Source organism: Melopsittacus undulatus, chromosome 6, assembly GCF_012275295.1.
Source record: "Melopsittacus undulatus isolate bMelUnd1 chromosome 6, bMelUnd1.mat.Z, whole genome shotgun sequence".
Classification (NCBI taxonomy): domain Eukaryota; kingdom Metazoa; phylum Chordata; class Aves; order Psittaciformes; family Psittaculidae; genus Melopsittacus; species Melopsittacus undulatus.
Window position 1 is genome coordinate 85538749 of NC_047532.1, and position 27470 is coordinate 85566218.

Here is a 27470-nt window from a genome sequence, read left to right on the forward strand (position 1 = left end):
CGAGGCCCAAAAAAGCACAACATTCACAATATGCTGGCTACTATTGCTTTATAGAACCTCTTATTAATAAATAGCAGTACAAGCCAAAGAAAACTTCATAAAAATGAATGTTTCTAGCACTTGCTGAAGAAACTAAGCCAATCCCTCTTGCAGAAACAAAAAATGACCCCATCATTCATTTCTCAGAGGGAGGCAGCAATTTCACAGGGTAGTAGCCACACAAGGGACATAAACCAAGATCTACTTCATTATTATCTACCTCCCTGATCTGCTTATCAGAATTTGAGCAGATAAAGATGGTGTTCAGATTTATTGAACTTTAAGCCCTCATTTAGGTTCAAGACATTAAGTCAACAGGCTGTTGACCAGTTCTGGAGAACTACACCGGAGCTGGTTTAAGGTCAGGTGTAGAAAGCAGCACACACTTCTGGGGTTTGAGTTGTCTCTCTCTTCTTACACAGAACAAAGATTAATTAATATCTATTTCAATCATTTCACCTGTCAGTGCTCTGATTTTTCTTATGATGGACCTTGGCCTCTAGCAAGGTGGATTCAAAAATCTCTTCCAAGTATCAGCAGTACACATATGGTATGATGGACGTTTGTCAAAGCCTACTGCACCCCTACATTCTTCTTGATTGCTCAACACATTGGTAGTCATTACTGTAGCAACTTACTTCAAGCCAAGAGATATAAATGTCTCTCTCTGCTGACTGGCAGGGTGCTGTAAAACAACGCAGCCAGGCAATCAAACACACAGACTCCGACTCCCTCTTCCTCCGCAGGGAGACAGTAGGTATTTTCAGTGGTATAGCTGGGACTGATTGCCATCAATCAAGACTTGGATGCCCAGTCCATCCCCACACGTAAGTATGCTGAGTGAAAGGCCAATCAAATTCACAAGGATCATTTGGTCAACTCCTGAAACTGTATTAGATTAACTTTTTGATCAAAACAACAGAAAGAATCAGTTCATCAATTCAGGAAAAGATCTCAAAAGCTGAAATGCTTCCAAAATTAGATCTTCTCTGCTTTTAAAGGTAAGCACATGGAAAACATTTGAGTCTTATTTATTACCAGTTAAATTTATGTCCCTTATTTCACCACAAACTATGAGACTTCACAAAAGTGTATCTTATTTCACTGATCTTTAATAACCTGAAAACCGGTAACAGAATCCTATAATGAAGCACCCCATATACTGTAAATTAAAAATAAATAAGAGACCTCAAAGAGGTTTTCTACAAAAGCTGCTTTGGTTTAGTGTTTCATTTTATATATACACTAGGAGAGACATCTGTAAACATTTCTAAAGTATAATGCAAAGGAAACAGCTATGTTATTATCTATTCTAAGCACATGGTTCAACATTTGTTTATGCAAACTATATAATTGGAAACTCTGTCCATTTTCTGCTTGTGCTAAATATTCTGTGTATAAATACTTTTCATAGTAGATAAATAGGGTTTTTATTTAGGTCTTATCACCTTCATATTACATATTCATTGATTTCTAAACTGCCTTAAACAGCTCTGTAGATGTGAAACATTATGAATTCAGTTTTGGCACCTTGGTATTAAATTTGCATATGAGGTCACGCACCGCTTGACATACATGCAAAATTGCACTGCGGCTATTTTATTACAACCCACAAAAAGATACTCAGGAACTGCATGCAGCATCAAAATAAATTAAAATGGGTAAAAGACCCAAGAGCGAGCCACATTTTTTTATTGTTTAGTAGTGCCTAAAGCCATTTATATGTTCTAGTCAATAAACAAAAGTTAGACTAAAACAATTTCTAGTCTTTCTGTTATTATGTTTTAATTGTAGGGGTGAATATATTTCTTTGTCCCTTTACCAACCATACCCTGCTTAAAGCTTGACTTCTTTGAAATTGTGTGCTATAAAAAGTAATGTATATGGATCACTGGAAAGCTTTAATGTTTCTCTGTGCACGTCAGAATGTATACAGACACTGCGTATCAAGAGTCAGGCATACAAAGCAATATATTTGTCTAGTTGATTTGGTATCTGAAATGTTTTTGTAACTTACTGTGTATGCCAAGAATGCATTTGCATGGAGACTCTGCATTTACTCAAAGTTAAGAGTGTGTCAGTCAACGCTGTTCAGATATTACAGTACCCTCCAAATATACCTACTAACTACATTAGGTGGTTTGTCTGCAAATTACCCTCTTTATATTCAGTAAGCTGTAGTAAGGCATTAGAAAACTAAATAGTAGGGAGCACATTTACCAACTGCCCCTCACTACGGCTCCATTTCACTGTCTACTGTGTTTCAGGATAAATTCTTTGGCATTCCCATTCACTTGTTCCCAGGCCACGCTCACTTGGCTGCTGAGGTACCTCAACATGCCTGCAAATCAGGGACTCAGGTGTATGAACTCATGGGAGCAGGATGGTGCCAGCCCCGTGCAGTAGCAGAAGGTCCCAGTGGATGTGGCCAGCACGGCCACCTCTCCCAGGCCTCTTCCCATGCAACAACCAAGAGGGTGGGCACTGTGAGGAGCTATCATGCAGCTGGAATGAATTCCCTTAAAGCCAACCCGAGCCTGTGCCAGGATCTTCTGCTGCATGCCCAGCACCGAGACTGCTTTCATCACCATTTGAAAAGCCACAGATCCCTTCCATGTAGAAGCAGGCAACACAAGCATCATCTCACTCCACATTGGGTAACAAGTACCTGTGACCACAGGAGTGAGCCCACCTTCCTCAAACAGCTCAACCCTGGACCCCACAGTAGAACCTTGGACCTGCTGCACCCCTGCAGACCTGCAAGGGGTCAGGCAGAAACACACTCAAAGACCCATGGCTGTGTTTCCCACAACTCCTCCTAGACTGCCAGGGCACAGAGCGGAGCTGAGTAGACTTTAACCACATGCATTGTGCTCAACCACTGAAGACACTTAAACTTGGGAGATCCACTGGGGAAAAAATGGCTGGGGGTGTGTTTAAGGGATACAGCAGTGCCTTCTAAACTGTATATACCATCAAATCAGGGCAACAGTCCAGACAAGGGAAAACCTGTCATTAACACACAGCAAATCTGAGAGTGTGTTTTACTGAGTTGGTCTAAACTCAAGCTAACATGAAAACCAGATGGCAGAGCAGACACATAAAGTCAGTAACCAACCTTCACCCACAGAAAGGAAGCAGGCGATGCTTGCGCTGGTCAGTACTGCTGCTTGGGGCCTCAACCTAAACCGGTGTCTAAGTTTGCTTTGTTTCTTCTCCAGACATCACAACAGGAACCTGAAGCTCTTTGCTCCTTAAGAAAAACACTCACTGAACTCAGGGGAGAAGGATGAGAGCCTCATCTGTAGTAGCTGGCAGAGGCAGACAAACCTCTTAAGAGACATGCTTGACTGCAGTGAAAATCTAAGCTAATCAGGACTACTATCTTTATAGCACAAACCTTAAAAAATCGACATAATGTAACAAATTGGTTCCAAGCCCTGCTGCAGACCACCATGCTGAATTCCCACATCCTTAGCACTTTGTAAGAATGGTTAATTTATGTTTATGTATTCTTATTCAAAATGTTAGTTAACAGCCTGTAGGGACCTGGTAATAGGATCCTTTTTTCTTTTTTATGTTTATTAGCTACATTAATGACTGTTGCTGCAATTCTGCTACAAAGACTTGCGTTAATGAACGCCAATTAATTCTGAAATGATTTTAAACAAAGGGTGATGAGAATAACCAATCAACCATGACAGTGTAAAGAGCAAGCAAGCTGCTGTGACCTAATTTTTCTGTGTTGACTCTTTGCTGTCAGATTGTATTGTTATTCTTCAAGAACACCTATAGATTTTGCACAGACACACTAAAATATTGTATTTTTGGAAATGCTCTGTTACTTTTCAACACGGGAAATTACTCCACTTAAACTACAGGTTTCAATAATACTGGCTCACAAACTGCAAATACTTCAGAAGTCAGGTGTATCTTCACCAGCACTAGAAGGAGCTTGGTGGTTTCAGCTTCTTAAAATGGAAGATATGAGGGCTGGCTCAAACACTTGCAACATTTGGCCTTCCAGACAGAAAGGTAACAAAGAACCATCTCTCTAGTTCACACTGTTTAGAGGCATCATATCCATGAATCTACTTATTTATTTTCCCAACAAATTGATCTTTCAGCTATTTAATTCCATTACAAGGACCTGAGTATAAAAGAATTCCCTGAAACTGGCAACAAGTTGAGTGATTACACTCCTGAAATAACACAAATATGAGTGAAATCTGACCCAAAAAGTAAACAGACCATGCAGACAGATGTGACTTATGTGCCTATTGAGTGAACAACCATGAAAAAAAGCCAACACTATTCTAAATTTAAACAAAATGAACTTAAAAGAAGAAATTCCATTTGCATTTACACCTGGTACCTACTTAGGGTATCACAAGAGCCTTTCATGTAACAAAAGTGAGATATTTCAAAATTGCTATAAATCATAGTATACAAACAGACCAAATTCTACCATTTCATTTTGTAATGGACATAACAGCAGGGAATGGACCTTACTTATTCATGGTTCATTCATACATGTCCTCTTTAGTCCCAACATCCTAAGTGACACTAAATTTATCACAAAAAGTCATGTTTATTGGACAGAGTGAAATTCAGCAAAAAAGGAGCCCCATATCTTAAGTAACAAACTAACTACTGACAAGTGCATACATGTGATACTGTGTCTTAACAGAGGAAGCATTCACATGAATATCTATCAATCTTTGTTTTTCATGACCCTTTGGAAGCAGGATCCTCAACCACCCCCTTTCTCCAGTCCACCTGATCAATCACATCTCTTGTGGGCTTGTCTTCATGTCCCCAGCCATGCTGGCATCCCTCCTGAGCTTTTGAAAGGCACTCCAAAAGTCTGAATCCTGATAAAACCTAAGTCAATTCAGCCAATTAAATGCCTTAAGTAAGGACTACAAACTTTGGTGCTGAAGCTGAGACAACTGCTACTTCCTTCCCTTGTCTGAGGAGGAAGAGCTAGGAAATGTTTATGGGACAATACATGAAGTTCTGCTCCGAGAGCTGCACCTGGAAAGATACTTCAGGTGTTCAACTAACCTACTCCAAATCCAAGATGAGCATTTAGCCTCCTCTTTGCAACACAAGATGTTCTCAGTGTCCCATGGGGATGTCTTTTATGCCTCAGAGAAGCACAGCTGAAGTAACTTCCTTGAAAGAAAGGACAGAAGAAGAATGGGACAAGCAGCTCTGGCATACAAATCCTTTTGTTCAGTTCTCTATATGCAATACAGACACTTCTATTCTCCACATTGTATGAAAAACATTCTTCTGAAACAGTACTAAGGGCTGTATGAATTTTACTGGGAGACACTCATGTTTATTGCAGTATGCTTCTTGAGTAAAGACAGAGGGCTGGGTCCACAGAGGCACAAAATGAGATGGTGCCTGTATGCAATACAGGCACAGACTGAGGCTATGTGTGGAAGACAGCAGTCCATTTCAGCCTCCTTCCCTCCAAACACAGTAGATGCCAGCCTCTTCTGACCTGCAGTGCCGGCTGATCCGCAAGTAGGATTCCTCCCTCAAGCCAACACCAAACTTTGTGTTCTCGACTTGTACCAGCCCTGGCAAGGTTTTTGGTGGCACTATGTCAGGGGGTTGAAAGGGAAGTATCAGCACTCAGCTAACCAGGTTTTCCAGTGTCCATTTACTGAAGTCACTCCATATTGTTGATGACTGATTTGTATTTATAATGATAAAAGATTTGCATTAACATCCAGACCTCTAACAAAGGGTTTATTACTGAAATGCTAAATCAACTATAGCTGCAATGACCCTATTTTATAATGCACACATTTCAGGCACTTTTGCAAACGGTTAAAAAAAATGGAGCCGTTAAATTATGCTGCTAACATAATATGAATGTGTCATCACACCCTATCAAGCAATTCCATATCAAACAGCTATGTGGTATGGAATTTTGCTGTTATAATACAGAAGAAGGAACTTGGAGAGAAAAGTGCAAGACTAGAACAATGATGACCACCTTACATTGCACAGCCTGGAACAACTTTCAGTTCTGAGAAAGCCTAACAGACAGATGAAAGATAAAGATGGACTGACATCTTATTCATTCTCTTTTCCTTTGGTTTGTATATATTAAATGGAGGGTCTCAAATTTACCATGTGATTTCAACCAGAAAAACTGCTGCATGAGACAACTGATATTTCAACCCTAAAGAAACCTTATTTTCAAACACTGAGTCTTCAGGCTTTCCATCATCATATTTCTGTATGCATTATCCTGCTAACAATGCAATATACAAAAAGGACAAAATGTCAGCCCTCGATGGAAATGAACTCACCACCCTTCAACATCCAACAATCAGACCTTGCTTAATTTAAATGTGTTAGATCATCAGTCTATTATTCCTCCAGCTTTTCATAATGATTTCTAACACTGGCCAGACACTGTACACCTGGCTGGAAAATGTTTCTTTTTAAACAATGCAAGAACTAACCAATATGTAAACCTAATAATTAAATTACATTTAGCTGCTGGCCATTGTTATTCTGCACCATTTTCCCACAGAGGGAGCTTTAGTGATCCGATTTGAACAGCAATCTAGCAGAACACTTTTCATTGCCTATGATTGTTGTGCACAGTAAATTGGCTCACATCAGATTTGACTCTAATTTGGGTTTCAGAACAGTTAATTTGAACTTAAGCACCTACGGAAAGGCTGTTAACAAGAGGTGTCCTCACTGGAATTCTTCTCATAGCTGTGCTGCTTAAATCCCACAAGAGCTCCTTATAGATCATACATGCATCCTAGCATGCCACTTGCAGTGTTGTGCGTGGCAGAAAACAACTTATCAGATATTTAACAATGTCAAAGGAAAATAACATGGATACACACAATGGATTCTTGCTATATGCATGCCAAGAAGAAGTAAAAGTGTTTCAAAGACATAGCTACCTTATGACTCAATCACCCCAGGATTAATTGTACCTTAGTCCTTTATTGTGGTTTTTTGGTGTTCAGCAAAGCATGTACAGTCAAATTCTGCCCATTCATAAGTTACCAAGAGATCCATGGAAAATCTAAAGGCTGAATTTCATCATCGTTAGCTATTACATTAATAGCACTAATGTCTTAAATCTTAATATTCTGGCTCATTAGCTCAGGTAAAAGACTATTAATGTAAAAGGTGTGTTTTAGCCAATCAACAGAATTTATAAAGGCTTTTGTTTTGTGGCTAGTGAAGACACTAAATCATAATAATTCTATAATTAATAAAGATAATATCATCTAACAATATAAGATCTGCTATGACACTGGCTTAGACAAAGCTTTATTTTACTCTATCATAGATCAAGCCTGTTATCCCCATCCATATGTAGTTGGTTGATGAACTTTTTTTTCCCCACCAAATGTACAATATATCTAGAAGAGACTGCGGGAATCTGTGGGTTTGTTGGGTTTTGATTTGTTTGTTTTCAAACCTATGTCAGGAAACAAATTACTCTAAGAAGGGCTCAGAAATTGCTCATTTAAGGGACAATGCTGCCTGGAGAAAACAAAAGTACACAGAATGTATCTCAACAACCAAGATACTCTGGTGGTCAGAGGCATACTCCTGATATTTGGCACCTCATTAGACATCTCCTATTGTCTCTGGTGCCTAAATGAGATCACAAAAAGCAGTACAACACAGACTGCTAAGCAAAAATCATGCAAACAGACTATTAGAAAGGAGAGTCCACTGTGAATATGTTACAGGTCTAAATTCAGCTCATTAATATACAGTAAACCAGAGCCAGGACCTACAGTCTAAACCCAAATGTAAACTCTATATAGTTATATACAGAAAACGCCATGGTATCGAGGTAAATCTGCAAATGCCATCTTGAGAAGATTCCAGCTACAAAGTCAAACACTATTAGAGCATCAGTTACAGACACAGCTTGTGCGGGTTGGGGGGATGTGTGTGCATTTTCTGTTATTAAGCATAGTCAAAACGTGCCCAGAGTTGTACTTGGATGACTGGGAATAGGAATACATTGTAAAACTACATACTAGATACATTATTAACTTGAGTGTGTTTGAATATCACCCCTTTGTCAGCCTGTATTGAATTATGAACTTATTTTAAGTTCAGATGTATTTAAAATAATTAGCAATAGCAACACTAACATTTTATTTTACAATTAAAATATGTTCCTTACTGTTTTTTCTTGTGTACTTGTTCATTTCCCCCAAACATAAGTAATGTGTAGACAGATACATTGTTTATTTACGACCCCAGTGACAGTTAATGTGGCATATGCGCCTACAATGTTTGACAGATAAAATGAGTTATTTACAGAAGCTGGGTTTATTATGTATGAATACTGAAGCAGCTATAGTATTTGGAAACTTCTCCATTTATTTTCCCAAGAGCTTGTTTCAGTGAAAGTTGTGGTGATTTGAAGTGCTATATACGAGGACAAGCACAAATACTCAGTCCAGCCCAATCTATAATGCAGTTGTCATCTGTATGTGCTCATTTCAGAGTGGTTCTTTCTGAATTGGTTTTTTTTCAGGTCTCAATCCAAACACTACTGAAGTCAATGACAAGTTCCCTATGTGCAACTGTGGGTCTGGAATTCAGTCCTCTGAAAGAACATCTGCAAAAGTTCCTATCTGGGTCTCACTGTTTGCCATAATATGAAGTAGGTATGGATGTATGGGGGAAATAGGGAACACTTTTGGTCTGTTAAGCTTGATTACAAAGGGTCAAAAATTGTTTCCATTGGAGCCAAAACTAAAAACTACCCTGACTTTGGCAGGAGCACAAACATCCCCCTGGAGAAAACGCATTGACTTTTATTTTTTAGTAAATGAACTCAGAAGCTCAGACACCAGATTTTGAAACAATTCTTACACCTCTTTTACTTCAAGCCAACTGTGCAATACTGATGTGCTGCAGACACTTATTTTCTTCCCCCCCCAACAGTCTCCTTTACTCCATTTTCTATCCTCTGGGTTTGGAACGGTTCAGAACGTACCCATAAAACGCTGCAGACAATGTCAGTGATTGCTGCTTGCTGCCCTGGGTCTAAACCTGCTGCCCAGGAAGCACAGTGCTGCTTGTGCGAGCACGTTATGCAGGATGCTGCAACTTTAGGAGCCCAGTGTCAAAGGTAATCCCTAAGAAGGGCTGTGTAACAGCCACATTCAGAAACGCCAGTGTTGGCTTCTCCTTGTTCAAGTGCTTTCCTCTTTTTCTCAAAACAAACCAAAAACCTCTGTAATTTTCCTGTTATTTTTCCCCAAGCACAATCTCAAAGGAGCTGTGTGCACATTTTGCTTGATTTTCAAATGGCTTTATACCCATCCTCTGTGATACATATTTTTATCCTTTATTGTACATACTTTTATACACACCTACAGACTCTTGCCATAGCTATCCAGGCCTCAGAACTTTTGGAACCCTTTTAAGGAATATTTGTGCTGTCTGCTGTGGGCAGACCTGACTTATCTCAGCCTGGAAAAAAACCAAGTGTAAACCTGAGCTGAATCTCTCAGCACAGTTTATTAGCTCAGACACAGAGCTGTGGTAAATGCAGACCTGTGGCTTTTCTTCTTTCCTCAGAGCAGAGAAAGCAATCATTCACAAAGCAAAGCTCTGTTCCAAAATACCTGCTATGTTCTTTGCCCAATGTGACACTCAATCCAAGGTGAGACTTTGCTGCAAAGACGTAGGATTACAATAATCCATATGCAAAGTCCAGCCATCACCACTCTAAAAGTACATGAAAAATGGTGAGAGAACACATTTGAATAGCTTCTCTAACTTACACAAATACAGAAGCTTTGGTTTTACACCTTATACATGTGCACCATAATCACCTCAAGGTTTAAGAGCAGCTTGCTAACTCAAAGCTTCCTAACAGAAGATATTGGATTGTTCCTCAGGTGCCAAACACTCAAAATGTTCAGGCTTTTCTATGACAACAGAGTACAGGTTGTGCTGCTATCGTAGCCACAGATATTTGAAGTGCACATCTGATGGCATGTAAGAGGAAACTGGAGCCGGGCAGAAGTCTAATGCACAGCTTACCTCTCTCTAGAGTGGATGTACTCATGATCTGACCTAAAACCACATTATTGTGGTCTGCTACCCCCTGCAAATGGTGCAGACCAGTCACAGGAAGAGGCTAAGACACTTGAGAGTCAGGCAAGAGAATATCCTCCAGGTTTCCCATGTCCAGGTGGGCACTCCTGCTGCTGCCTCCTCCAGGCAGCCGGAGTCCAACATCCTGCCCTTGGGTGAATACCTGCCTTGCTCTTCCCTTTTCCCCTTCTCAGACCTTTATCTTTGTCACGTCCACCAAAGTATTCACTGATGCCTTCATTTTCTGCTCTTCTACCTACAAACTGCAGTGTCTCCCTCTGTTCTCCTCCAGCTCCTGAGGCACACAGCTCTGCTCCCTACACTGCAGGCCACAAGCCAAGCTCTTCCTTTCCTCCTCTGACCCCCACATTGCAGACCCACACCCTTCCCCACAGCAGGGGAGACAGTAAGTGCTGGGAGCCATGAGACACCAGCACTGTGGACAAAGCTTATCTTGCTTCATCTTAAGTGGGACTAAATGTGAAAGTAGCTATGGGAACAAAGAGGAATTTAAGAAGTAACTGTGCGATCCTGCTCAACGAGGACAAACAAGCAGTGCCAGTAAAAAACTTGAGCATTGAACAGAAAGCATTCAGCTGAAAATTAATTCCCTAGGGCCTCACTTTTGGAAGGAGGACCAGAAACAATTGTTAGGGCCTGTGGTATTTGTCTGTATTCAGGGCCAAAGTCAGAAACCAGATGCAGTGAAGATCTCCACGTGGCTTTATGTCACAGGAGAGAAGGCAACAACATACCTAATTCCTTTCCACTGTCGTCATGTGTGTTCTATTGTGAAACCAAAGCACAGAGCCAGGGAAAGCCTTTTCAGCCTCTGTATGGCAAGTGTGGCTGTGGATGTAGCTCTAAGCGGTCATATGACTGTCTATGTACTGCTTATCTGTAATTTTACATCTGGATTTGTACATATGCACACACACAGCAAACAAACCGATGATATCACTGCCAGAAAAACAACTGTCTGTGAAGTCCACAAAAGCTCAAAACACAGCACAGCAGAGTCAGCTTCACTGCCAGCACTTTGAAGAAACAGGCACACAAAGAGGAGTGAGATGCAATCTGCAAGAGCCCCGCAAAGAAGCAGCAGCCTGGTTCTGGAGAAGCCCTGGCAGAGGCTGTATTAGTTGGGAGTCAGGTAATGCACATTCTAGGGTTCCCCCATGTCCTCTGCCACAGCATCCTCCTGGTGCTCATGCCTTCACACTTCCAGCTGTTCTTCATCAGATCTCCTGTTTTGCCAATACAACCTGCCATGTTGTTTCTTGCAGAGGTGCCTTCAGCCTGAGCTCCAAGTCCACTAGTAAAAACAAACCCACTTGTCTTTCTATGCCGAGCTCCACACCTGGACAGCTGTGGAAGTACCTCCACTATGCTCCATTGCCGCAGGCTTGGTCTGCCTCTGTGCTGCTTTCTCTCTCTTTCCCCCCACCATTACAACAAAATACCATGGGTAATCCTAGAGAGTGCCAAGTAAATACTCTCGCCGTTATACACAGGTTTGCTATCATAAGGGAATTATGTTCAAGCGAACTTTTTATTAAGGGCATGCCACAGAGATAGCATCTCTTCTTTCTGCCTCTGGCTGTTGACTTTAAACCTGGAAATCCCACTCAATAAGGATTTCTGACAGCACCTAAGTCCAAGGCAGCTTGCAGTACAGCACTACACCAAAACAGTTTAAAACCCAGCTTACTGTAATCACATCTTTACTCACCATGCGGTGCCCTATATTAGCTGATGGGGAAAAAAGTGAAATACAGGGCTTTTACATAGTCAGTATCCCAAGTTGTCCTCTTTAAAGGACAATCCTTACAATGGCTCAGCTGTGAACAGCCTTTCCTATGTATTTGACACAAATAGCCTTTTCTTCAGCATCAGAGCTGCATGTCTTCTTATTCCAGCTATTTGTTTTTGAACAAACATATTTATTGTGGTTCATGAAAGGGGAAATCCCTCTCTCTGTTCCCTTCTGTCCTTCAGTGACCTGACATGTGCCTCACCCTAGAAACCAAAATGACTGGACGAGCCAAGAACATGGCGAATTGTTCTGGGTTCCCACTTCTAAAACCACATGCAAGATTTGTTATGGAAAATCTCCCACACTAGGCTATAAAAATCCACTCCCTTTTCTTATGTGCTTAGTTATGGAAGTTGCCTCTATCACTTACAGAAGTTTTCCCTTCTCAAAGAGATACACTTAGGCTGTCCCTGCAGAGATGCAGCCTGCGGTGACGGGAAAGCAGTCTATTCTTGCTGCCTCCTCATATGGGTGTTTAAGGTGTTCTCATAAGGAAGCTACAGAAGTCAGTCACCCTTTCTGAAACACTGTTAATCTTATCCCAGGTCACTGGCACCTATGCTAGTGCCAGAGAATTAAGCTGTTCTAAGTTAGTAAGAAGCACAACACAACATGGGCTGCATGGCACTAGTCTGACTTCTCTTGAGCTCCAGAGAACATCTGGAGTGTGTTACAGGCATCCCTGCAGAGCTTCTCTTATTTTCCTTCCAACCTAAAGAAATTCAGTTGCCTTACCCTGAGCCCACTCCCCAGTGAACCACAAAGCAACTGGGGAAGATCAGATTTGTTTCAAAAGTGTGCTCCTAAGATAAACTAAAATGCTAACAGAAATGCACTTTTCTTTCTAGCACCTGGCTCTTGAAACTGAGCAAAGTCAACATTAATATGATATTCCTGATTTAGCTAAACAACTGAAATCTGGTTTCTCCTCTGAAGTCTTATTACAATTATCATAATATAATGTTATTATATAACATATATGATATATATATTATAGCTGATTCTGAAAAAGTGGGATGAAAATTAGAAGTAAATAGGCCATTTCTCACAAGATCTGATACTGGGAGTAGGGACTTAAAAGTATGCAGAACACTCATAAAAGCAGAAAAAAAAACATTATTATCGAAATAAATCAAATATCTTCAATATATCAAAATATATTAAAAACTGTAGCACACAATTTTCTTGATGAAACGCAGGTGCAGTTACATTTTAATAAAAAGTGTTTACCAAAACAGCATTTGCAAATTGTAATTTTTCTTCTCCTCTGAAGAGCAATATTTCTCTGTATCCCTGCTACAGCCTACTCCTGCTGCTGGTCCTAAATCAGTTTTATTCAGACTGATCATTTATGGGCCACTTTTGATACTTCTATGCAAAATCAGGAAGCCTCAGTCTCATGTGAAATTAGTGGAGTTACTTACATAGCAATGCCAGTATCAAATGGTAAGACAGGTTTAACCTGGCTGTACTTTACAATTACCTCCATAGCCCTTAGAGAAGGGTCTGCTCCTAACTCTAATTTTGTTTATGTGAGTACAGCAAATCAGGTATTTTACGTTTTAAGGAATTGGCAAGAACCAGTTTATCATAACATGGAGGGGAAAAACCAACAGCAGTTGTAAGTACAAATCTAAATGTATTTCTTTGTATTTGCATGCAGAAGCTTTCTGAACACAACCCGCCACCATTCCACTCTGCAGAGTCATCTTCTAGCTGATGATGGAAGAACAAGTCTGTGACAATGAAAAACTGTCACCCATTGGCACACACAGTGTATATCTCCTCAGTGGCTTTTTGTGACTCCACAGATCTTAGGACACTTCAATGGTAAAGTTCTGCTTTCAGAAGTACTGACAAAGCACTATATCCTTGACTTCCAAACTTGGATCTGCAAACTATTTGTGGACCATGACAACACGGTGCGTACTCCTCACCATGAAACCATGTTAAACGGTGACCTCTGGGATCATGGTTATTGTACAGCAAATGATGTGGTTGCTAGGATAATTGCTTTGAATAAAAATTAATCTTTTTAATATTTCCCTAGCTAAATTTGTGCCACATTTCATGTCAGTGTGTTAAGTGCATGTGTTGGTGGGAAGAAATGTTGTTACAATCTCTCCTTCCTAAAGCAAAATACACTGAGAAGTTTTACTTCACAAGGAAGCTGCCTATCAAAGCTACTCCTGGATATAAAGAGGGGCTCAAAATCAAACATATTCAAGTATGACTATCATGTGCTAGTAGAAATTATGTGGTTTTGGAGATGTTCTTAGCTCTGAAGACATGGAAGTTAGGGTTTCTTGGCATTAAAAAGGATTAAACCCCATAGACAGGCTACTGATGAGGACATGAAGCCTTCATTTAGAATGAGCTCTAAGTAATAAAATCCAACTCCTGACTCCCAACAAGTGACCTGAGGATCTCTACAGTTTTCCAAGTTTACAAAGGATACATGTCAGTGTTTTAAAACATTTAAGAAAGAATTATCTCAATATTTATATTTAAATACTGGCAAATGTAAATGGGTGCCTGGATATTTATAAACAGCAGAAGTAACTGCCAGCTTGTCTTGTGGATTTAAGTGTCACAGCTTGTGGCTCAGTGAAATATAACCCAACAAGTTTACACATCTGGGGGATATAACAATGGGTAATTATTCTGAGGAAGCATGCAAGGGAAAGCAGCATGTATTAACTGAAATATGTTTAGACTGGCAGCATTAATTGGTAGTATTAATGGGGATTGAGGCTTACACCTATGATCACTGACTCCTCTCAGTGATCTTTGTGAATCCGAGCAGAAATAGGTTCATTAGCCTGGAAAGTGACTGAACCTGTACTTACCTTGCCTCTTCCTCCCTCCACTCCCTAAACCCTTTTCTTATACTCAATGTTGTATGACAAATGGCTACTTGAACAGCAACCACAGAATAAGGCAAAATCAACACCTACCTTCTTCTTAAGCTCCCTGTGATGGATGTACACAAAATCACCCCCCACCAATGTGAATGTGGGAGATCAACCATGGGATGCAACTTCAGGAAACTCCTTGGAGGTGGCTTCTACATATTCTTTTGTCATGGAAAAGAATGGTCATTCCCTCCCTAGGAAAAGAAATAGGTCCTTCCTACTCTGTGGCCCTCTATCCTCAGCTACAAGTTAGGTATCCACAATGTACCACAGATATCTCTACCTCCCCTTGTGTGTTTTAATTTAAGAGTCCAGTTGCTCATTTACATACTTAACTAAATTTATGCTGTTCTGCTGCTCAAGTCTCAGCATGAGAGTGGGAAACAAAGTTTGCAGCGACCCAGCAGGAAGAGAAAGGCAAAAGTGATTCTTCTACTCGCAATGGAGGACCTGGTGCTGGTACTTGCTACATCATCATGATTTTCAAAGGAGACATTTTAAAACTTCCTTTGGCCTGAGATGAAACTCTCAGCGTTTTAAAACTGTTTTTCTCTCGCCTTATTAGATGATTTAATGTTGCTTTTAAAATGGGAAATGGTGTCACTCCCTCTGCCAGAATGAAAGCCTGGTTTAGATTTTTTTACTACAGTTTTAAATGTATACTGCTATTGCATTTCATAGGAGTGTATTTACATTTACCTTTCTAAAACACACAGTGTATTATGTTGCAATTAAAAGCCCACAAACTCAATCTGATATTTCTTCATTAATTAATTCCCAAGCCAATATGTATTTTAATGTTCCAAACCGTTGCTAATTAACACATGGAAATATTTTAACATGGATTTTGATTAATTCCATTTAACAGTCTAACCAGTGCTAAAACATATGTGGTGTGTCATTTCTTTCTTTTGAGGAAGGCATTGGCATTAAATCTTTCAATCTTCCTGAGCACCAAATGCTAATTTCAGGAAGATTAAATAACAGACTGCAGCTACGGTTTCCTTTCTTTACTTCCCAGAAGGTGAAATGAACATATTTATGTGGGAGGAATTTCTTTACTGCACAAGCCAAAATACAGAAATTAGATCTTTTTTTCCCAGCATTGCTAATACACTAGCAATCGCCTGCCAACTAAATAACTTTAACCTATATCTGCAGTTCATGGTGAGCTGCCAAGTTGTATGTTCAACTTTCTTTCACTCTTTTTTTTATTAAAGTATTCCCATATGATGTTTTCACTTGCAGATCCTAAATGCTTTTCCATACGTGAGTCAGAGCCTACCAGTTTATAGTGGGGTGGCTCTGCTCGTGAAGCTGGAAATGCTCATAGAGGACCCTCCTCTGATTTTCACATGTTGAAGGTATGTTATAAATACGATTCACATGGTATTGCTCTAATGGCTTAAAATCTGAGCCTTATTCTGAGTGTCAACGAACTAAGCACACAGAATATCCACAGGTATGCATGCAAGTTAGTGTCTTGTACATGTAAAAAGGGAAGAACACAGAGCAGGAGGAAGCTGCCTTCTGAACCACAGGTTAACTGCTTGTATATTGCATACAGATTCTCACAAGATGGAGTCTGATGAGTCTAGAACCAGTTAAGCACTTCTGTTCTTGAGATTCCCAGCAGAAAGCCACCCATAGCTAGGTACTGTAGTTCTTCTTTCCCCTATAGTGAGTCCAGTTTTCTCATTTTCACTTCCATTGTCCATTCTCTGCTTCACGGTTAGCATGTTCCTACTGAAGGCTGAAGGAAAGGTTCACTGCACGTTCAGATCACACCTACCTCTCCTTCATGACTACCACACCTCTGTGCATAAGTGATTTTTTCTTCTTCTTTCCCTATGTTTTATCTTCCTTGTTGCAATATTCTTTGTAAATCTCAAATCAGCTTAACAATGTATGGCACTATCCCTCCTCCTTTACCTTTCACTAGCTGTGTTTCAGTCTCAACTGCTAACAGCATCCAGAACAGTGGTTTGTGTTTCGCTTCCTGTTACCTCTACGATACCTAATCACACTTTCTGCACCATTCAGCTGCCCAGATTCCTGAGAGAGCATTCCAGTTGTTTCTTAGTGATCTACGCCTACCAGATAAAGAAAAGTCCAATTTTCTACTTGACTACCATTGTAATCAGGATTAGAACTTCTCCGAGTCTACATTTACACCCACTGATTGTCAAGTATTTTCTTTATGCCCCTTTTTATACACTTAAGAGGTGTGTGTGTGTTGGATGGAATGTTTTCATCATATTCACTAAATGAGTGACCCTGGGAGAAAGTCAATTACAGCTACAGCAAGAGTCCCTGCTCCTGTTGAAGAGCCAGAGGCTGTCCTGAGAAGCCTCAGGTTCAGTACCAGCCATGAGTCACAGGAACTGCCACTGCCCATGCAGAAGTGTGTGCATTAGAATCTTGCCTGTACTTGAAAAAAAGCGACTTCTATATTTTCAGACTATTTAAAACTTAATTTCCTCAGCTATCTACAAAGAAAAGAAAGAATAAATTAGAGAAAAGTACCCAAAAATTGTGACAGAAAAGAGCTGTAGGTAGGTTCTTTCGAAATAGCTATATATTGCTTTGAAGGTTTGCATCAGGTAAAGTAGTATTTAACATAGCTGATGGGAAAGTTTACAAATGGCCATTCATTCCAGCAAAGAAGGCCAAATGCTAATCCTGTTCTCAGTAAGAAGCATGCAGGCTCTTCCCTCAAGGGCTAAGCATAGCCCAGAGTGAAAACACACATCACAAAAAATTCAAATACCTGCAAATGGTATTTTCTCATCTTTTCTCACAAGAGCATTCTTTGTTTTACAATTTACGGATAATATATTTTTTAAGGCAGGTCATCTTCCAGAAAAGCATTAACAAAGAGCGCAAAGGCTCCAACTTGGTTACACCTGCCAGACTGGTACTAGGAGAACATCCTTGTTAGCTGACAACTAAGCAGACTATCAAGATCCAACAGCATCCTTCTTTATACAATATTTGTATGCCAGATGGATGGAAACAAGACACTGAAAAATTACCAACTAAAAACATTATTCAAAAAGTACATTACCAGTCACTGTGAAGATACCACAACACTGTTTTCATATGGCCTGTGATGTTTTCCTTGAATTAATAGGAGGAAGAAGAAAAGATGCAGTTTTAGTTATGGAAAAGCAGCCATAATAATGCTTTTCCATTCTGTATCTAGAAAATACTCCTCTAAGGGTGAAAAGTAAATATTATAACCCCCTTTCCTAGTCATATGCTCCATGGCACTGAGGACCACTCATCAAAACGGGAAACAGAATTGATAAAGATTTCTGCCTGCTGCTTGATTAAAAAACCTCTACAAATTATACTGGCTAGAAGTACCAAAGTGAGTGTCCTACAGCCACACACTAAATCTACTGGCAGAGTTATGAATACACCTTACAGATGCCCCTTCAGATGTTAAATGATATCTCCACATCTTTGCTCTACCAAAACAAATTCTACTCCTCCTCTCCCCAAAGCCTTTGAGGTCATTTTACTTTGTGACATTTCCTATGACACCATTTGAATAACACCATTTCTTACACTTAACTTGGACCAACAATAAGCCACTTACAAGCAGTTCCTTTGGCACTGGGAGCTTTCAGAAAGTGTTGTGTGTTTTCTTTAAACAAAATGGAACAAAGACTTTTCAACACGCACAGACTGACTCTTCACAAATAGAGGTATTCTGAGAATATACAGGTACAAATAGAGGTTCACTGAAATGTCTTTTTATTTCCTCCCAACAAGAAAACATTAGAAGTAGCTTTAAAAAAACAAAACCATAAAACTACTAACAAATGCACAGTGATAAAGAGGCTATCTAGGCTGTCCTTCCCCAAACCAAATATATGTGGTCAGTTCTTTTAACCACATCTATTCAAGTCACTTAAAGTGCACTATTCTGCAGTCTGATGTGAAATGCAAAGTTCCCATTGGTCATAGTAATTCCAAATCAAGCCTAAATATGCTTATTTATGTTTGATTTAAAATAGACAAGCTGTCCTCTTGCCATCCCTGAAAAATAGCTTTGCTAGCAACTGTCCAAGGAACCGGACAGTAGCTTTCAAAAGGCCACAATAAGAGGTCTTCAGTCGAGTCGTGTCATATGGTCTTCATTTAGAAGTATCACAAGAACATTACTTCTCACAGTATTTACAAATGAAAAACATATGGCTGTAACCTGTAATACTGCAAGAAATACTGCTCTTTGGGTTTGGTTTTTGGCCTCAGACTTTTGAAATATGAACCAAGCAAAGGGATTTCAGCTTAATGCAGGATTCAGTCCATTCTTCTTCAGAGCTCAGTCTGGGAGACAGCTAAAGCTTGCATCTGAAAAAAGTGATTTACCCACAACTATGGTAATGTACTATAGCTGGCAACTAAAGTAGCATATATATCAAAAAAGGTGTGGGGGGTGGTTAATTAAAGTTAATTAATCTACTTTCTGTTTAATTGAAAAAAAAAGATACTAAATTAGCTTTGGTTCCTATAGGGGTTTATAAGTCATCTATAAGCCTCTTGCATTTACTATTTAGGCTCAGTCAATATGGTTATCTACCTGTCAATTTTTTTGCTCTTTAATGCAGAAAGAGAGCAGCCTTTTTTATAGCTAGCTCAGAAAGTACTCAGCTAATCAATACATGCAGCGATAACAGAATGATTTGAAACACGCAGCAGAAGCTTATCACTTCACAGAATACTGAACCCGTCAAAATATTTCCCTAGAAGTAAAGTGAAAATAGAAGTTCTTCAGTTTTTATGACTTCAGTGGGTGGTGACATGGATGTTGTAGGTCTCTTGGATTTGTTCCTAGCTTTGTATTTTGGGGAAAATATGGTGCAGGAACATTAGATACTTTGTAGGAACGTGAGGCAAATTGTGCAGTGAGATTTAAAAACTCTGGCTTGAGAATCAAGCATTATCTTAATTGCCCTTTATTTCCCATCCCTAAACATGTAACGGAAATCCATGCACTGCTCTGAATAACCGTGCATAAGACTTTCCAGGAACGCATCTTCTGATGATCCTGCAGACCTTAAAATGCTCTGCTTTATTCAGTACTCTCAGTACTGTGCTCAAGCCCAGTCTGAACAGTACAGGCTTTCTTCCAGCTGTCTCCTGTTGAGTTAGTTGATTTGAAATAATTTGTAAGCACCTGATTCCTAGAGGTTTAAATATACATACATGTATCAGGATTCTGGATTTTAATGCAGCAGAGAGAGGATCAGCTGTTATTGTGGTCTCTAACCTCCACTTTTCTGAGGAAATGCATAGGATTTAACTAAGCAGTTCTCTTTGAGTGGGAAGTAAAATCACCTGCCATCATACCATCATACCATTTGAGTAGGTGGCATTCTACACAGTACAAAAGCTCTTTGCAATGTCCCAGGCTTGCCACAATTTTCCAAATGTCAAATGTAAGCTCAAAATTTTTATATATATACATATATATATATATATATAAGTGCATATGTAAATACAGACTAAAGAGATGAGAGTTAATAAGAAAGGAATAGGAAATAATGTTTACAGCTGGAGGCTTTCTATCACTTTTTCTATCAGTTCTAGCTACAGGGCTGTCATTAGTTCTGTGTCATGGTATCTGCCGCATTTCTGCATATCCCCCTGAAGTCACACAATGGTCTTATGGCTTCCCAGTTCTGAAAGGTCTACTTCACAATGTCTGAGTTTCTGAAGCAGCCAAGCCTCTGTGCTAGTGGTTACACTGGGTTTTGCTCAAGGCACCAAACCACTGAATTGTTTGCCTTTACCCTTACAAAAGACTAGTGGTAAGTAAAACAAAGGAGAAAGGTAAAAGAAATCATAAGGATGACAAAATCATAAAGAAATTCTTACAGGTCACAAATGAAAGTTTACAGAGACTCTGCTGCCCTCATTTCTCTACCAGAAATGGCCACACAAGGTGCAGCCAGGTCTGAACTAGATCTGTGGGGGTGAGTCAAGATCTGGAAATCACACAATGGCATCCACTCAGAGGCAAGAATAAATCCATGGGTGCGTAAGTCTCACGATGAACACATCCTGACCCAGCCTGGTAAGTGTGTGTGAACTTGCCATGAATCTCCACAAACTCAGAAATCACTAAACCACAATCCATTGCACAGTAGAAACATGCCAGCAGCAAGACATTAACAATGTTGTCTGTTCCAGAGGAGCCGAAAGATGGATGGGCATCTCTGATGGCAGAATTGGGCCCAGGGAACGAGCAAAGATTCTTAGAGCAACACCTCAAGTGACACAAATTATGTTATAAAATTGATCACTTCCTTACACATGGCAAAATGCTTCCAGGGCACTCAACATCCTCTTCCATTAAGCCATGATAAATGAGACCATATTTCCGCATCAGCCTGAACTCATCTTTTAAATCTGCTTGTTCAAATATTTGGCTACTTATTGCCCTCCTTCTCCTCAAAATAGCAAAACCTGTCGTTTTCAACTTTGCCCATCCTAATAAGTGCCATTATTGCAGGACCATTACTTAGGAATTTTATTTCTTCACAGAATTCCTCATCTTAAGAGCATATAAAATTCTGAGAGAAAAGCTTTTGGTGTGCAAATCTCTATACATACACTCTATACATGTCTCTATACATACACTCAGCAACACAAGGACAAAGGAGACTTACAGAACAAATTATGGAGGAGTGCCCCCCAAAAGTAACTTTCCTACTGCTAGTTTGAAGATCACCACCATCACCTGGAACAGTGCTAGGATGAAAACCCAGGGAGCAGGAGCAAAATCGTTTCAAGCAGATCACTACAGCTTGAGGTGGCTAGGGAAGGTTCATAAATTGATAAGCACCACCGAAGGATCATAAGCCTCCACATCAATTGTATAAAGATTACAACAGAGCCACCCGCTGCAGTCATTCTGAAAATGTTATGGGTTTCACAGGTGTGCACTGTCAGTTCTGATTAAGCTTAAACTAAACCAGTTATCTATAATGTTGGATTGGAAGGAGTTTTATTGCTGAACACAGGGTAAATCAAATTCGGGATACACATCTGTGGAAAAACACATAGGGCCAAAGTTCACTGTCCTGACACAGGTAAAAAAAATCCAACCCTCCAAACTCAGGAGGAGATTTGCCTGTAAGAGATCCATCAGTCTGGCTATTGTCAGACTGTCTGTATTGGGAAGGAAAGTTATTCATCACCTTAACACAGCTTTGGGTTTTCATTCCCCCTTCAAATTATTGTTCACTCATAAAAAGCAGACTGCTTTAAGATTATTATCTGCATGCATTTCTAAAGTGCCTAGAGTTTACCATTCATCTGAACAAAAATGAATTAATTATATACCTATACTTTTCACTGTACACACTATAAACTAAAGCAGCTCTAGCAACAAGTTCCTAATGCAATTTTTCATCTGTGCAACTAGGAATCTTTCCAAAAACAACAGTTCACATCAGAGTTTCTTAGAGTTATGCAAAAAGACTGTGGGCGAAGTCCTGTACCCAAAAGACCATTGCTAACAAGTGAATTGATTTCAACAGTGCCAGGTTTTCATTCACTCTAAAAATTAAAGGAAAAAAATGCATTCTTAATAGTTGATACAAGTTGCAAAAGGTATGTTCCATTTCCAAAAACACTTCTTACTGACTCTGCAGAGTCCCTCTATTGACTCACAGTGCTAATACACGGCAAGAGTGAAAAATGTATTTGCTTTTACAACATCATTATTTCCTTTGCATGCAATTATTTACTTGCCAAACAATGCTAGCAACAAATCGCAACAGACTATGAAGCCATCTACATCAGCAGATTTTAACCTAAGGTAAAAATAAACAGAAACATCTGTAAAGTAATCTTGTACAAAGCTACGTTTATTAACAAATACATTTTCTAATAAAACACCATCTGCAAGCAACCCTCAGCTTCCACTTGATATAAATAGGCCTTTTACTGTTTTCAGATGCAGTTCCCAGAAAATTATTCCAAGCTCTACTGCAAAACACATCAGTCTTTGTTGCTGCCTGGAATGTTAATAAATAACATCAAGTTTTTAAATAGTCGAACAAATTATTGGCTTGAAACAATTATTCCAACAGAAAAAGCTGACCTTTTGCAACAAAGTGGCTTAAGAATGCATTGCTCCTCATTCCTGGTATAAAAATATTACCAAGGAGGGAAATATTTGGGGGGAAACAGAAAGCTATGAAAAACCCATATTGCAGCTCTGCTCATACATATAAACCTACCTTGCATAGGTTGCTGCTTTATCAAAACTCAGAATAAGAGAAAAAGTATACAGAGTGTAAATAGGTCAGTTGGTACCTATACGAGACATCTGTGCTTGGAATGGACGTGAACATGAACCAGCTAAAATGTTCCTCACAGGACTCCTGTACTGACCAGCAATACAAAATTCAACAGTTTAAACTCTTGGTAGCAGAGACTGGGACAGAATCGCAAAATTAAGAGCTCTTCAGATTGCATAAAAGCTTTAAGGGGACACATTTCCATAAGCGTTACTCAGAACTAGAGCCACATTAGTTCCATTAAGAGCAACAAGAATTTAGCAAACTCTGTAAATAAACTCCTTGCTGGTAGAACTATTTAGTACTACTAGATCTGAACACTGCCACTTTTCCTTAGAGTTTAGCACACCAACCTTTCTATCAAACTAGCTTGTAGCTGAAAATGCAAGATTGAAAACTGCACATTAACTGAGATATTAGAGTTCTGTGTCCAAAATTCAAGCTGGTATAAATATATTACACCAAAACAGATCTCACCTTTTAATATTGATCAGAAAAGAACAGTGTTAGTATTCCAAACTGCTTTTAAAACTTCATTAAACATTGCTACTCGGACTATCACAAACAGACTTTGCCAACATTAGTCATGCACATTCTAGAAAAAGAAAATGGTTTAGACTGGAAATGGACCTGCATATTTCTAGTAAAACATATTCAGTGCATGAAATACTCAAGCAGCACTAGAGAGAAGATATTTTAAGCCACTTACTTCATTAACAGGAGGAATGGTGAGCTTTGGTACTTTGTTCTTTGAACTAGGTGCGTTCACTTTTCCTTCAAGCAGTGTTCCAAAGGACTGATTTCCATATCCACTCTCGATTTCTATCGGAGGTTTCAGTTCAGGTGAGTCATTGGGTACCTGGTCCTGACCGTCCATAGGCCTGACATAGGCTGTAGGCTTTTGCTGGACCATGCTGTTCTTGCAGTGAAGTCCTGGTGGGAAATTCTGAGACGAAAGACTGTTGTTTGCAGATAATAACGAAGTGGAAGGAAGTGGAGATCCAGGACCATGAGCTACAAATTCAAGCTCTGCAGGTGACTTCGAATGACTGTTTTCTTTGTAAGTATGTTCTCCAGGTGCTGACTTGGAATGAGTGTGCCTCCTCGAATGTGAAGATGCTGCCATAGAATTTGCTTCCTCAGTTCCCCCGCTTTTATGCTGCTCACTCTGACAATTATAGAGGTCTTCGTACCTGCCCTGTGCCTGGTCATGAGAGGAGCTATGCTTTGTCCGGCTCTGCTGACTACTGGATTGGCTTGGCTGGGCCCCACTAGTGTTGTGACCACCCCGTGACCAGTCTGTCCTCGACTTTCTGCTGCTCTGGTGACTGTGTAGCAAAGTAGAGTTAGATGACAACGAAGGTGGAGGCATTGATGTTGATGAGTGGCCACTGATTTGATGAGATGGGATCATCCTGTTCCTCGGTTCTGGGAAAAAGGTCTGTTCATTTTTGTCAATAGGTGTCTGTGGGACAGAATTCTTTGGGATTCCTACAAGGTGGCTCTGGTTGGAATGGTTGGTTAACAGGTCCTTCATCTCATCATAATTTCCCAGTGTGTTCTGGACACGGTTTGCAAGGGCATCACCTTTATTTGTCTAAAATATCAAGAAAACATATGAAGCAAAAGAGTGAGTACATTCCTGATTACAAGCTGCTGCTCAGAATAGTTGCCTTAGAAGACAGCAAATGTTAGCTCTTTAATGGTGTCATGCTGACATTTAATTTAATTTCAATTACATTTTGCATATGTTATGTAAGAAAAACCTATCAATAACTGTGTTGAAAGAATCTCTTGAAACAGGCTTGCATGAGTAACACTTGTATACTGCTTCCCATTTTCTTAAATATGCTCTCAGAGAAGTGTTTAAATTGCATCAGTTACGGATGTTAGGAGAAAAATAAGATAGTTTTATGTCAGAGATGTTGGACTTGTACATTTCATATCATGTAAAACGTTCACGTGCAATTACCGGCTACTGAGCATTTGAATTGCAATCACACAGTTTATTTAAGTACGTTATTGCTCTATCAGCCCCTTGACCCACAGTCCAGAAATAGAACCTGGGTAGTCTGCAATAAATACATGATCTCTTCACTTCAGTGTAACTCCAATTACTTTTCATTAGAGGGTTCAGGTTGACCTGAGGTATCTAGCATCTCAACCTAGAAAAGAAAACACTTCTACCCACTCAAATACTACAGTAACTTCAAGGAAAAGACTATTCAAAAATATTTTCTTACAGAACATAAATAGACACGATTGCTGCATTCTTAAGTACCGGGATTCTTCCGTTGTCTGCAGGCTGGTTATATTTGTGAGTCCCACTTTACTCTGAATTCCAGTAATAAGTAAACACTGACTCATCTGCGTTTCACTGCTATTAGACCTCTGAAGCATCAAGTGGGGTTTTTTCCTTTCACTTGTGAAAAGCTGCACAAATAAGCTTGAAGCTATAATTAACACGCAGCTAATTTCCTCTCTCTTCCTGTTGTAACTCACCCAAAGAGACCCAAAGTACCAACCTTTTACTGACCTTTATGTTCCACTAAAGTGACCAGCAGAGAACTAAAACAATTTCTTCCCCATGCTTATTACTTTATAAGACTCAAAGGATAAAACCAAAGCAAACGTATAGTTCCTGTTCAAGCAGATGGTTAACTTCTATAGTCTGGAATTAAATGACAAAGTTGTAGTGTATGTAAGATACCACAGGATACAACCAACTATGCTTTCACTTATGTTTGGGGTTTTTTTCACTCCATACAGCAAACAGTGCCAGAGTCCAAAGATGCCTGAACAGCAGGCCACAAAGATGAGGAAAGGCAGCACTATAAGCTTGTACTTGGTAAGAGTGTCACACCTCATTCCTCAATGAGGGATCCTATGTGCCACTGATCCCATTTTCCTCAAGTATTAAATAGAAGTTTGAGCGATGAAAAAAATCGATGCATGGATTTTTCCTGAAATATCTGCTTATATCACCCACTTGTAAACTAGTCAGGAGATGAGAAGAGCATTGCAGAAAGTTTTTTTCCTTAGTACTGCACAGGCCATAAAAAGAGTTTTAAAAAGAAGATAATAAAAGCAAATTTCCTTTTGCTCATTCTCTGGATTGTAACATACATTACCATTGCACTGAGGCAGTGATTTAAAAATCAACTGTTCAGTGTTGTTCTCATCTGTATACATTTTGCCGGTGCTCCTAACTGACAGTTAATAATCCCAGGTGTGGAGAACCACGGATCACTTTTATTCACTAAGTCCCTAGGTTGGCCATTTTAGTGGCAAAAATTATATTGTAGCTAAGCTAAGAATAAGCTCTTTGTATATGAGTAGTCTCCTTCAACTGAGTTGCACAATGAGCTGTTTGGGCAGCAGCCAAAACCAGGCTCTCTCTGTTCAACCCCCAGATTTAAAACAAGGAGATTCCATTGTGCTTAAGGGCCCAGCAGGAATTATGATGCGAAGTCTAAACACTTACATACTTGTTCTGTTCCTCCTTCCCCAAACACTTTAACTCCTTATGAGGTAGCACAGGGAACAGATGAGGATCCAAAAAAGCCTGAGCACCAGCCTTCACCTCTGCTTCAGCTACACTTGCAGGGTGCGTTCAGCTTACTTTCCAGAAAGCAAAAGTTTGGGGTTTTTTATTACAAGGAAAAAAAGAAAGTACTGACAACATATCATCACTAGAACACTTCACATCACAGCACATTAAATGGCTCTTGTCTAGATCCTCACAGAAATAATCAATATTTTAATTTTGTATGTAGAGCTTTTCAATCATTTCTGTGTTGGAGGTATCTGATTCCACCTCTTTTCTTTTACATGTCACAACGATAAATACAATTTTGCCTGACGCTAACTGTGCTTCTGGTGAACATTGTGCAGATAAAAGCCACTGTATAAAGTATTATTATTTGTAGTCATTTACAGGGAGCATTAATAAAAAATAAATTTCCTGAAAAGCATAGAGATTAAATTAATTTAAACATCCTTTAAGTGCACTAAAGCTCATATCCAATTGAGTTACTGAAGTCAATGGAAGGATTATTGCTCCCTTAAATGGCCTTTGGACTAGACTGCAAAGCAAAAAACACATAGTGAACGTGAACAGTAATTTGGCTTATGCTTAAATAAAACTAGAATATGCACAACTAAGACCCGAGTTGTGTAACGCCACCTGAACAAGCTCGGGTGTGTACTGCAGTGTACTACCTGCATTTAAGCTATAAAGCATAACAT

At 39.6% G+C, this 27470-nt stretch overlaps 1 protein-coding gene across 3 annotated transcripts in view; it reads right to left on the reverse strand.

Moving 5' to 3' along the window:
• The window catches only part of AFF2 (ALF transcription elongation factor 2), a 329870-nt gene that overhangs the window by 213435 nt on the left and 88965 nt on the right, over positions 1-27470 (reverse strand). For all 3 annotated transcript variants that reach the window (XM_034064377.1, XM_034064376.1, XM_031047127.2), the window contains exon 3: positions 23932-24819. In XM_034064377.1, coding sequence (XP_033920268.1) covers positions 23932-24819 — 888 coding nt within the window. The remainder of the gene's footprint in view (positions 1-23931; positions 24820-27470) is intronic.